The sequence below is a fragment of the Scophthalmus maximus genome, chromosome 21, assembly GCF_022379125.1.
Source record: "Scophthalmus maximus strain ysfricsl-2021 chromosome 21, ASM2237912v1, whole genome shotgun sequence".
In the NCBI taxonomy this organism is placed as follows: Eukaryota; Metazoa; Chordata; class Actinopteri; order Pleuronectiformes; family Scophthalmidae; genus Scophthalmus; species Scophthalmus maximus.
The window spans coordinates 2,503,139-2,515,846 of NC_061535.1; the positions used below are offsets into that span (position 1 = coordinate 2,503,139).

Consider the following 12,708-nt stretch of genomic DNA (forward strand, 5'->3'; position numbering starts at 1 on the left):
TTTAATTATTGTCACGTGTTTCTTCCCAATGCTTTTAGTGTTTTATGTAAAGCACTTTGAATTGCCTTGTTGTAGAAATGTGCTATACAAATAAACTTGCCCTGCCTAATAAAGAAAATAATACTTTCCAGTCCTAATAGTCTTTCTTAGAAAGAAAAAATATGGCAGCACATGTAATTAATAGATCGTGTTTATTTCCACAGTGCATTGCAATAAGCTTCTGTGTAAAATGTACAAAACAGAAACAAGTGATGGCGTAAAGAAATAGTTAGAAAGTGGTTGGGCAACACTGTAAACATCAAACAAGGCTCAATGGATTTGTAGTTGTGTCACTAATAAGTGAACAAGAAGGAGCGGGGTAGTGTTCATGTCAATGTTGGAAAGACTAAAACTTGGTGTTGACAGATTGAATGTACAGTACCAGATAACAGTACGTTGTATTACATAAACCGAGGTTGACCCACTGACCCTGAGCTGGAGAGAGAAATACAATACAAACAAGAGTGATTATCCACATACAGTAGACAGATAAAGCAAATATTACAAACATTTCACCAGTGTTTGGACTGCTTAGTTTGCACAGTACTCCCTTTAATTGGCCCAGAACAGAGCTATAAATTAATAAAATATGTATTAAATATGTGACCCTCTATCAGCCACATTGTCTGCACACCAGATTTGGCTCATATACAGCGTTATAAAATTCAGAGCAGTTTATCTTTCTGCTTGTTGTCAAACGTACCTTTAAGGTTGCAGCCATCCCTGCAGTTTACATTTATAAAAAGAAAAAATAAGAATCTAAAAAAGCATTTTAAGACAAAGCCTAATCTACAAGGCACTTGTGCAAATATTAAAATATGGGCAATATTGTAATTGTGGATCAATATTATTTACAAATAGTTCATCTGGTGTGGCGTGAGGTTTGTCAGAATACAGTCAGGAAACTTAAGCAAAGACTTTTCTGGGATCCAATGATAGTTGTCTTAGTAGTAGTAGTAGCCATGGGAGCTGACAATAGCACCTTACAAGACTCTAAACCCACTGCTCCACCTGTGGCCGACCCTGATATAACCTTGTCCTTCAAGCAGTCGTTCCGCAGCCTTTGAAACATATTGGCACCTGATGCCCCACCTCAGGCTTCGGGACGCGTAACCCCTGGCAACATGGTCTGGGGACGTCTAGAAGGCAACATCAGAGGCAGTTAAGTGCTGCAGTCCTTTCTTTCCTGTACAGGGCCAGGGGGATGCACAGCGTCACTGCGGCTCTGCCGTTTGATTGGCCATGGCAAAGTTTTGTTGCAGCGCCACGAGAGAGCTGCGGAGCTGTGAGGGGGGAAAAAAAGAACGGACTCAGCAACTACAACACCTGCTTTGGGGTTTCAGTGATATGAGACAGGTAGGCATTTATATGATGAGCTCCTGTTGGTTGTAATATAGAACATTAATAGCTGCACGTCGCTGATTTCTCTGAAGGAGAGTTAGTGCAACCCATGTGCTTTAATCTTTAAAGTCATCATCAAAATGCAATACCCAAATTAAACACACACACACACACACACACACACACACACACACACACACTACCCATGTTATTCTGCAACACATCTTTCTTTAAACATTAATAAAGCAGCCAAAACCTCTTTGTGTTGTTAGCCACTAACATTCTTTGTCATGTTAGTGCATGTGGGTTGCTCCCTGAGAAACCTTTGGCCCTCCCACGTTATGAAGCAGAGCACCAGCTCCAATCGGCAGTGATGTAATCACGCTAATTTCCAACACTTTCACCCACCCCATCACCCCCCACCCAGGCCATGACGTCTTTCAGAGCACGCGAACACTGAACACACCCGTCACCCGCCCACCACGGTGCTGTTAAACCACAAACACTTCTGCTGATGGAACGTTTGTTTTGTTCCGAGATGCTGATGCGACATCTAGAGGCGTATAGTATTGAGTATTGTATAGAAAACCTTTAATTAAAAAAGGTAAATATAGTAAAATCATTCTGTTCTTTGAGTACAACCAAAATCCGGTCGACTCTACAAAAAATGGTCTAACGCCTCATCTCACTCTTCCAGGCTTCAAGTTGTAATCCTTAAAGTTTTTAGGAAACCAAGTATTTTTAATACTACCTATGTCTACCATTACTTTCTGAAATAGTCAGTCAATGTATTTGCATGCAGTTTTTATTTATCTATACTCTAGTTTTTATTGCTAGTGGCAGTTTACCATTGCCACAGATTTAGATTCCTTGCTGACTGTATATATGGCTTTAACTGACAAGGCAAATCAACAATTGCCTTCCTACTTGTATCGAAGTTTGCACTGGTCTACACTTCAATGACTGCATTCTCAAAGTTACGAATTCTCTACAGGACCAAAAAAATATATCATCTTGCAAAATTCTGACTGAAAAGACTCAGCACTGCACATTTAACAGCTGACACAAATATTAAATGATGTCAGATTCAACTGTATTATTGTTTTTCATGCTTTTGTCCAGATTCCAGTTATAAAAATCTCAATTTGTGATATAATTGTAAAAGATTGCAAGTACAGCAGTGACCTCGTGATGAAGTAAAGCTTAATCATGAGCTAACAGACTTAACACAAAGCACCAAAATGATGCACTACAATATAACATGCCTACGAGTCCACAAGGAATTGCACCACTTCGCACAAAAACGACTTTCATGATTGAGTGCATCCCCAGCTCAGAGACAGAGGGACCTACCTGCTCTAAGAGGTTGATGGAGTCCTGCAGTACAGTCTTTAGTAGGTACATCTCCTCTGTGGTCCTGTGCCCAGGTCTGGAACCATGTTCAGGGGGCAAGCTGTAAAACAACGTCCAAAAGAGAGGGGCAATAATTCCGATGTGCTCAATAAGGATAGGCACGATATTTACTTTTGCTGCACAGAGGGAGAAGAAAAGGCAGAAACTAAGTACAGGAAATGAAAGAAGAGGGCAGAGAAAAGACTCGCTTATGCAAGACTATGACACTTGCATAACCACACACATTTACCGAGGCTGGTAGAAAGGCAGTTTTAACACTGTGACTCATTTGAAACAAGAGCTCACTTGTATGTTCACTGCCTAAACGCCACAGATCAAAAACCAAAAAATATATACATATATATGGAGGAACTAACCCCTTCCCCCTCCGCCCACACTAAGACTACTGCTTCCTTAGTGATAATGGCAACTACTGCAACAGTTCCTGCCCACAATCCAAAGTACTGTAACAGAAAGTTATCCAACCTGGCCTCGCTCCTCTCCCTCAGCCGGTGCTTCGTGCTCAGGTACATGCGGTGGGCTACGTCCTCCATGGCCCACAACTTGAAAAACAGGCCCAGATTCAGCACGGTCAGAATAAACAAACTGAAAGAGACGGAAGGGAGTTGAGTTTGGAAAGTGACCACCGTTGAGACAGAAGTTTGGAGGAATCTTGCCAATAAGCAAGAAACTGTCCGCTCACCATGTTGACGCGCCCATAAACTCTTTAATGACCTCCCAGGCACCGTTTCGGGCACAGGCTTATTATAAAGTTTGTGGGAGCACCAACTGGTGCGTGGACACTTCTTCTGTCCAGCACCTAGTGCTGATCAAGTTTAGATGTGCATGCTTTCGTATACTTTAAGAATCTTGCCAATAACACTGTCCATACACAATTTTTTTAGACAATAGTATTATCTACAGTTCTCAGGTTGGTTTTGTCATCTCGGACAACTTGGAAAAAAACATCCAGATTCTACATCTGATGTGCACAGACAGTTTTGTCTACTTACATCAGACTCATCCCAGCTACTATGGTGGTGGTGTTCCATCTGTGAGCGCCTTTCATTTCTATGGGGCCTGAAATACAGTAGCACAGATCGACAAAAGATGAATTTTTGTTTGCCAGGCAATGGGAGAAAGTGTGGTTTGCAACATTTTTTTTTACTGGTTAGACAGTTTTTCCTACCGCTGGTGTTCCAGGTTTTGTAACAGCTCGAGATATAAAAAAAACGGTGCCCTGTTCTGGGCGTGTCAAAGAGTGTGACCAGATAAGACAAGCAACGTGTGACTCAACGATGATGTCTGTGATTTCCAGCAAGTTACAGCAGTGGCTTGTCGTTTTCACCATGAGCAAAAGCAACTGCATTACAGTCTCCTTTTGAACACGTTCCTACATTTTAAAAGTGTTAGAGAACTTGAACGCTCACAGTCTACTCTAGTCACATGCTAAGAAATTTACCTCTGATCAGAAAGTGGCATCTATCTTTCACAAACTACTAAAATGCGTCATGTACCCATGTTGCCATCTCTGTGCTGCTCCGGGTCCGGCCCGTACTGCTTGTTGGGCTTCATGTGCTCTGGCAGGGTCCTGCTGTAGGTTCGCCTCCTCCTCCGGAGACCGCCCATCTTCCCAGAGTCGGCGCCTCCTTGATTCAACTCTGCTTCCTCCTCCAGCAGTTCCGCCTCTGTGGGACAGAATCAGTCGCGTTAGCGCTGTAACATGATTAGAAATTGTTGACGACGGTGTCCTGTCTAAGCATTGCTGATAAGAGAGCAACTTCAGTCTGTTGCAGGCAATACTTCCCGTTATATATTCCCTTTCTACTTCCTTGAAAAGGCAGTTGTAATAACACTCGCAGCGGCAGGGCGGGCCAATGAAAGGAGACAAGAAAGTGCCCTCCGCATGGTGCGAACAGAGCTCTCTCTACTCACCGAGCTGTCTGAAATAATCTTCTATGCCGCTCCAGGAGTTTTTGGTGATGAAGGACTTGACCAGGCCCCAGGGCTGCTTCTTGTACTTCACATCGGTGCAGACCCTAGCAGCACAACACATGCTTTAAATGTGCTGCATTTGGAAGATATTTCTTTTTAAAGTCCACAGATAAACTGAATTGTAATGAATCAATTAAACAATGCCTTACCTTAGCCGACACTTCCGCTTCGAGGTACTAACGATGCAGTATCGGTTGTGAGTGTAGAAGTAATCGTGATAGGGAACGTCATGAGTGTACACCTCGGCGTCCACAAGGTAATACTGACCATCCCTGGATTCTTTGTACAGCGTCTGAAAGGTAAATGGAGGACGACAGTGAGCCATGATTCACACAGAAAACATGTTTATTAATCCATTCAAGCGCGCGCACGCACGCGCACAATTCACTTTGATGTAAACACACCTGGTTCTCTGTAGCGGTGGAGAACTTGCCGATCAGAGGGTTGCTGATGGTAATTGTGTAGTTCAGGCTCCTTTTCATGTTTCCCGAGGCATCTTTTTGCCAAGCACTGAAGCTGGAGTCTAAAAAAAAAAAAAAAGAAGCACAAAAAGACGTACATCGCAGCTTTCATTGGCTGGAACCTGTGGGGGAAATGAGTATTTGGGATGGCAGAGAGGAGCGAGCCTTACTGGTCATCTTCCTGCAGTTCATAAACCTGCGGACGAAGCTGGAGTCAGTGAAGAGCAGCTCAAACATCTTGTGGGCGCTGATGTGGAAGACCTTGTTTAAGTAGAGTCGACCCTGCATCTGGGACCGGCTCACTTGTTCCTCCACTGACAAAAGTTAAGAGGACAGAATAAGGAGGAGTATTATTATAATACAAAATACATGGAGTCAAGCATCCTCCTTCGCCGGGTTTTTGTCTTTTTTCGAACCTTCTTCGATGCTCTCTGAACCGCTCTGCTCAGAAACACCATTCTCATTGGCATTGAGGTCGAGCGCAAGCGTGGAGCGCTTGGAAACACGATCTGGCGCCCCACGCTCCAGCAAGGGGGCAGGACTGCGGCGCTGAGAAGGGGTGTTGCGAGAGTCATCCTACATGAGGACAGAGGGATATGAAAACATTTTAGCTGTTAAAAATGTGCGCGTGCACAAGACACACAGTGGCAAACTAATTTGTTTATTTTCCAAAATACCGTGTTGGCGGAGTTTTGTGAGCCAAGAGGGGAAGGCACGTCTTCCCCCTGAGGTGTGGAGGTCTCCGAAGGTCCTTGCTCCACCACGGGCAGGCGGAGGGAGGAGGGCCGCTCCAGTCTCCCCGGACCCTCATCACCACCACCAGGTCTCGCGGTCAGGCTGCAGGCGAGCAAACAAACAAACAGTTGGGTGTCAAATTATAGCCCTGTGCGCCGTAATTGTACGTGAGCACGGGAGGCGACGCACGAGTGTGCCCACCTGGTTTGCATGCTGGAATCTGGCGATATCTGTAAGCTCTCCATCTCCTCATGGCTCAGGCCCAGATCCTGCCCGTAGTGCTGTTTAACCATCTGCCAAAACTCAGAGTTGGTCAGAGGCTGAAAGTGGAGTGGGGGTAAACAAAACGAGGAGAGGTCACAAGGGCATTGGAAACATCAACCATGAGGCCCGCTAGGAGAATCAGCCCCTGACAACATCTCTCCTTTGTGTGAAGATTTTTCATTTTTTATTCTATTTTTATTTTTGAAATGGTGACCAGGACACCTCAGTCCACACAGTCCACTGACAACAAACCTCCAAATATCATTGTCTCTCTGAGCAGCCGAGAGACAATGTTGTGCGTTCAGAGGAAACATTCAGTTGGGACACAAACACGCCGTGCTGTTCCGAGTAGACAGAATGTGATCGACAACAACAACAACAACCGCTCGCCGTTATTGCAGTTGAATCAAGACTTTTTTTTAACAACGACAATCCATTTCCACCGGCTGTACTTACTCGTCAGAGGACATTTCCCCCCCCCGCCCCGCGTCCCTGCACTCAGACTTGTCCGTCGGACCGTGAACTCCACACCCGCTCCTCACAATCAGGAAGTCCTGGTTGTGCGCGACTCCGGCGACGCGCCGCCCCCGATTCCCCCCGAGATAACAATAAAAGAAAAGGCTCGTCGTACCGGTCCGAGGGGTCAGGCCAGACGACCGGAGGAGTCCTTTAACATCGCCGACAGCTCCACTGTCCCGCGACTACACGGACACGAGCGCGGCGCCAAGTGCGCTCTGCGCCCCGGAGGCGCGTCCTCGATGCAACACCGGGCTCCCGTTGCCACACCCGCAGGAGGTCAATGAACTCGGGACGGTGGTGTTTTCATACAGGTGTTTGTGCTGCGGGTCCCAGCAGACCCACCACCACCATCACCACCATCACCACCCCGCCTCCTCCCCCTGTGGTAACACGCCACACAGCCTCATCCACGAGAGGAGTCAAGAGTGCAGGCCGCAATAGAGATCACATTTAAAGGAGGACTAAATACTGCCAGTGGTTAATCATTAAACTCTGATAGGGGAGGAAAACATTGCTGCTTGGTCTCTCCCCTTGAAACGGGCTATAATGACATTTAGCCTATATATATATATATATATATAGTGTAATATAGACTTGAGCAAACACAACTCTCCAAATAAGATGGCTCTATACTGCTGGGCTGGTGCTTTCATTTTAAAACGACATCTCTTGACTCACTGGAGGTAACTTATTCCCGGCGGGCGTGTGAATATGTTCCACCTGCGTAGGGAAATATTCCGCTGCTTTCAAGAATGATTATTTCTCATATTAAAAACAACGGTACAGTCCGACAGTATAGGTACACTCAGAATGCAGCGGACATGACGTTTACATGCGGACAAATCAAGGGGAAGCAGACCAATCTCTCATACTGCACCTTATACAGTGGTGTATGAAATGCCCCGTTTAGTTTTACGTGGGTTAAATGACTTGTTGCTTGCTACGTTGACAAATGAATATGAGCTAGTATCACTGCACCCCCTTCTTCCCAACTTTAAAACATATATGATGCCATATACACTGTTTTTTGTTGTTGTTTTTTTTAGAAACACCTGTACAATCTAATGTAATTCAATTGATCTACCATAAGAGTTAAGCCTGTATTGTCATTGGGATATTCGTATTCCCTGTTTATATACTTTCCTGTAAAGCGCTTTGAGTGGTCTATGTGACTAGAAAAAGCGCATACAAATACAGTCCACGGTCCATTAATCCTTAAGATTTTTAACGATATCAAACCAACACTATCATATGCTCAGAAATGAGCTACCGGTCTATTCCATCACACCTCGGCTGCACAAGGGATACACAGGGAACAATGCAGCATGTAATGCTATGTATATGTGTGTGTACGATATTACATGTTGAATCTGATGTGTCAGCTGTATCGAGAGTGTACTGAAGTTACTACAAACGCAAACCCAACATTTCCAGACAGGCTGGTGAGAGTCGGGTGAAGTGTTTGCGCTGGGTTTTTTCCCCCCACAGGAGGCGAGTTCACCTCGCTGCCGCACCCTCTTCTGACATTTCAATCGCTTTCATCGCCTTCAGTTCATTGGTCAGTTCGAAGTGCCTTATTTGGTCCAAATGAAGCCGTCAGTTTGTATTTCACCAAATTGTTTGTTCAACTGCAGTCAGTGTTCACCTTGGCTGACAATCTGGCCTTTACAATTTCGACGCTCTGACTGATACATCACTGCTCACGCATCAACTAACACTTCAGCCATGAACAGCGCACAGACTTCGGCTGCCTCTTCACAGTTCCACTGTCAACTTTTACACTCGCACGTCTCTTAGCAGTGACAACGGTTTTCTATGCTGCCCTATATTTTTTTTTTGTTGTTTTCATCTCTTACATCTTTGCTCCGGCCCGATTTCACTTCTTACACCTCAACTGCTTTCAGCGCTTCAAGCTGACATTACAGCCGCCTGTTGGGAGTCGCACTTCTGACATTTTCCCAACGTTTCAAGGGCCTCAACTTTGGCTGCAGCTGGCAAATATCATTTCCGTGCACCTTAAGATGTTTGCGGTGTTTGCGCCTGCAATTTTGAATGTAAAGCGAGCACACTCACATTTTCTAAGTACTCTCACATGTTTTATTGGTTTTTTTTAACTAGATCCCTTTGCGGCACAAAGAGCTGGGTAAAAAGGTGGCGAGGCTGACCTCTAGACTGTTTATTTTCACCTGAATACCTGACATATGTGAGAGAGTTCTTCCTCAGCATGTGGAACATTAAATAAATGCTTGTGTCTGTCCGACCCATGTGCAAACCCTGCTGCTGTGTGCAGATCTTTACCCTCGACAAGCAGCGGCGGCACGGCGGCCCTGATAACATTCAACGGACAGTGTGACGTGTACTCTGGACGGATCAGATAAGTGCCGCGAAAAACGGGGTACAGTCGCAGAGCTGCTGTCGTTGTGTGGGGCTTCACCTTGTCCAACAGTGTGTTCTGCCACATGCGGAAAACAGTCTGGTAGCTTTTCTCCCTCCCGGAGAAGGATGTGAAGAAGAACTGAGGGTGGGGACACGAGAGGACGAGCGGTAATCAATTAGGTGCCTACCAAGAGTGAATTCAAATCGGATTTGGACTATTTTTCGAACATACCTTCTCTGAGCTCACGCAGACCTGGATCGCATTGGGGATCAGCCGGGCGGTTTTCTCTCTGCTCATAGTCGTGATGTCTTTCAGAGTCAGTGTAATCTGTAAAGAAGAGGTGAAAGGTTACAACAGTCAGTGCGCACATGCTCATCAAAGAATGTCACAAAGGGACAGATCCACCTTGAGATACCATCGCGCTGTCGCATGGAGCCTTCTACACTTCTTTAGAGTGATTTTATGATGACACCTCTTGACGACTTACAACTCGCATGAAGAGGCGTGAACTGCTCTCAGCTACGAGTTAATCAGGCCTCGTATCCCATGGCTGACTGAGGCCGTCTCAAGTGTAGCAATTAGTGAATCTCTCTCCCGTTATTTCTTTTCGAGTATCTCGGCTGTTTGTCTCTGCGAGTTCTCCTAATCTGTTGCACATGATTGCAAAATGTTGCATCTTAATTAAAGGGAGGGGCACAAATGAACCGACACGAGCCGATTTTGCATATTTGGGAACATCTTTCTTTACAATTTGATCAATTTATTAGAATTCGCCATCTGTAATTCTTGGAGAGAATAGAAAGGAAATGCAGCAACCAATCAAAAGCAGCTTAAAAACGTGAGTTTATGTGTTTTTCACAAGGCCCGTTTTAATCTACTGATTAAGGGTGCATTTTTCCTTTAAATAAGACTTGAATATATTGTTTGTTCCTCCAAAACTTCAAGGAAGTAAAAACGTGGATTTAAAACCTGCGTAAAAGCAACTGACATCTTGTTGACTTCCTAAATAAAAGTAGTTTTCTAAAAGATTAAACATAAACTGTCATTATTCTAATGTATACATAGTTTAAGTTATACTTTTTTTTTTTTTCTTTGTCCACACTTTACATTGATGAGAAGACAGTGTGGTGCTTGACCCTACACACCCCCTTCCTCCCCCCTGACCTCCCGCGCCGTCTCATTATTACCTTCGTACCCCGGAACACGTTGCTGTAGAAACAGAGCCAATTCTCCGACAGGTAGAGGCGTCCCTGAAGGAGGATTTCCCGCTGGAGGGCGCATGGGTAGTCTGAGGGAAAACATTTTACAGGGCTGCTGACGCCGAGTGTGACCGAGGTGATGCATGACACACTATTTACAAAACAGGTCAGATTATTCTTCTTCTGTATTCTGTAATGCTGTGTGCTTTCAGTCCACTGTAAGTACAGATGATAGGTGACTTGTAATTGTGTGTCTTAAACAGAAAAAGCACACGTGTAACTCACGGTATCGATTATGGCCAGTGGTGGAGGAAACATCCAAAGCCCTTAGATAAGTAAAAGTACTAATACCACAGAATTAAAAAAATTAATTAAATTTAAAAAGCCTTATGAGATGGGACATTTCTCTCTGACTACAACTTGTGTCAAACACTCTTTAGGGACAAATTGTTTGGGGTTTTTTGCTAACTATTTTATCTTTTATTGTTATTCATAACTAGATATTTCAGAGTGCCACGTTTAGAATAACACACGCTCAGATTGTATTGACAAAAGAGTAGTGTAGTAAAGACTAGTATGCTAAATGTGACTCACCCACTATGAGCCTCTCTGACTCTGGCAGCTCTTTGAACAACTTCTTAAACTCATCAAACCTCAGCTTGTAGGTGGGCAGGGGAGTTTGAGGTGCGGCCAGACACTGTCCCTGAGGATCAGAGCTCTGATGGAGAGAGAGAGAGAGCGAGGTGAATATTACCAACACACAGAGACATCAATGTGAGGATTTGTCAAATTCAAAGCAGCGGCACAGCTTCTGAGCAGACATCAAAAAGAGGAGGACAGACTGAGGAAAGAGTGAAGAAACTCCTCTGGTGAGTTTGTGCAGGTGATAAACAGCTGTATTGGCCAATGGGGCTTTGCATCAGAGCCACAACAGCAGGCCCACCTGTGGGAGGTGGGACAGGGTGTAAACGAAGTTTCGCCACAAGGGGGCAGTCATAGGTTGTTGTTTTTTTCTTCCATTTCATTGTTAATCGTTACCCTTTACTCCAACTGGATGAAAGGTGTACATTACACGATAGAGCCAATGGTCAAAGTGTCATGTACGAGCGAAGAGCTTGATTTCACGGAGCACCGGCCGCAGCTGTGGGTGAACTGAGACGTTGGGATGCTTTGTTGTTTTACCTCGTCTTCATCGGAGCTCCACCTTACATCCGCCAGGGACACGGACTCATCAGTAATGTCGACACTGCCCAGTCCGGACCGGTTGGATACCTGGTCCATCTGCTCTGCTTTAACACTTAAAAAAAAATCAAATAAACAGAGGTCAATATAACGTTGCTGCTGTTCGGAACACGCGTCTGTCTTGCTTGGAGAGTTTGAACAGGTCGAAAGACATAATCTGAAGCTCGGCAGTCCAAAAAGTCATCAAACAGGGACGACGGGAGGGGGAAGTCACTGTCGCTGCCACAGAAACGGGTTTGACTGGGACGACTGCCGAGGGAGTGAGTTTGCTAAACGGAAACCGTGCGCGCTAATGATCCTCATCGAGTTCACCCGTGGTGCGTAATGAGGTTGGGGAGGGGCTGGGGACGCCAGAGGAACAGATCGGTTCGAGGCGACAACCATCAAAGAAGAACTTATGATTTATTCTGCGACCGTGTGACCCAGTGAGAACACGCACTTCCCTCCCCTCTTTCCGACTTTGATCTCAGATGGACACGACTGTCACGAACCGAAAAAGAAAAAGCTCAAAAAGCGTTTACGCACGGCGCCGAGCGCGCACGTGTGTGCAGTGGCTCCACGCGCGTGATCCCGAGACAAAAATGCTGTCACCTACCTGGCACGGAGTGGACCCGGGACTGCTGTTCCCTCTGTGTGAGTGTTTGTGTGTTTATTTGTTCATGTGTGAGACCCGAGTCAAATAAGCCAGGCAGACACCCTCGTCCCTCACAGCTCCGAGGCTCTGGTGACAAGTGCTTCAGGTGCATCTCACCAAACCCTGGGAACATACTTCAAGGGAGTTGTCACCTCATTGGTGACGCTCATTGGTCTTCATAGAACTAGTCAAGGGCTTCAAAATGACCTCTCCCTTCATTAACTACAGGAGACGAGATGATTCTAATTATAGCACTTTTGTTTCCAGGTATTCAGGTGAGGGAACTGCTGCAGTGTTTACGCGTTTAGGTGTAATGTTTTAATCAAAGAAATGCAAAATATATTTAAAGACGAAATTGAGCAACTCTACTTTTATTAACTGCAAACACTTAAATAAGTTATGAACTTAAAAAATATATATTTATTGTTTCATAAAAGTGTCTAAATGCAGTTTGACAGGAGAGAGTGTTATGCAGAGAGACCAGTTCCACAGCATTTTTAGAAACCATGA

At 45.1% G+C, this 12,708-nt stretch overlaps 1 protein-coding gene across 2 annotated transcripts; it reads right to left on the bottom strand.

The window, feature by feature from the left end:
* Positions 1 to 174: 174 nt before the first annotated feature.
* Positions 175 to 12,315, bottom strand: gramd1c (GRAM domain containing 1c). 2 transcript variants are annotated; one of them, XM_035618617.2, is made up of 18 exons: positions 12,160 to 12,315; positions 11,505 to 11,619; positions 10,917 to 11,040; positions 10,311 to 10,411; positions 9,355 to 9,450; positions 9,181 to 9,261; positions 6,165 to 6,283; positions 5,906 to 6,065; positions 5,645 to 5,804; positions 5,399 to 5,542; positions 5,172 to 5,290; positions 4,917 to 5,059; positions 4,708 to 4,811; positions 4,290 to 4,460; positions 3,786 to 3,852; positions 3,259 to 3,378; positions 2,734 to 2,833; positions 175 to 1,322 (listed from the first exon to the last, which is right to left on the bottom strand). In XM_035618617.2, exons 2-18 carry the CDS (start codon positions 11,601 to 11,603, stop codon positions 1,254 to 1,256), a joined length of 1,977 nt encoding a protein of 658 aa, XP_035474510.1. In that variant the 5' UTR covers positions 11,604 to 11,619; positions 12,160 to 12,315; the 3' UTR covers positions 175 to 1,253. The 2 variants fall into 2 exon arrangements, with proteins under 2 accessions (XP_035474510.1, XP_047185832.1); XM_047329876.1 differs by lacking the exon at positions 12,160 to 12,315 and having other exon boundaries at positions 11,505 to 11,918.
* Positions 12,316 to 12,708: the final 393 nt, after the last annotated feature.

Bases quoted from the DNA above. Each gene is read 5' to 3' on its own strand.
- gramd1c (XM_035618617.2), bottom strand. From the start codon at position 11,603: ATGGACCAGGTATCCAACCGGTCCGGACTGGGCAGTGTCGACATTACT. The intron at 11,041-11,504 runs GTAAAACAACAA...TCTCTCCATCAG, and splicing joins GGAGCTCCGATGAAGACGAG to AGCTCTGATCCTCAGGGACA. The intron at 4,461-4,707 runs GTGAGTAGAGAG...TCTGTCCCACAG, and splicing joins AGATTATTTCAGACAGCTCG to AGGCGGAACTGCTGGAGGAG.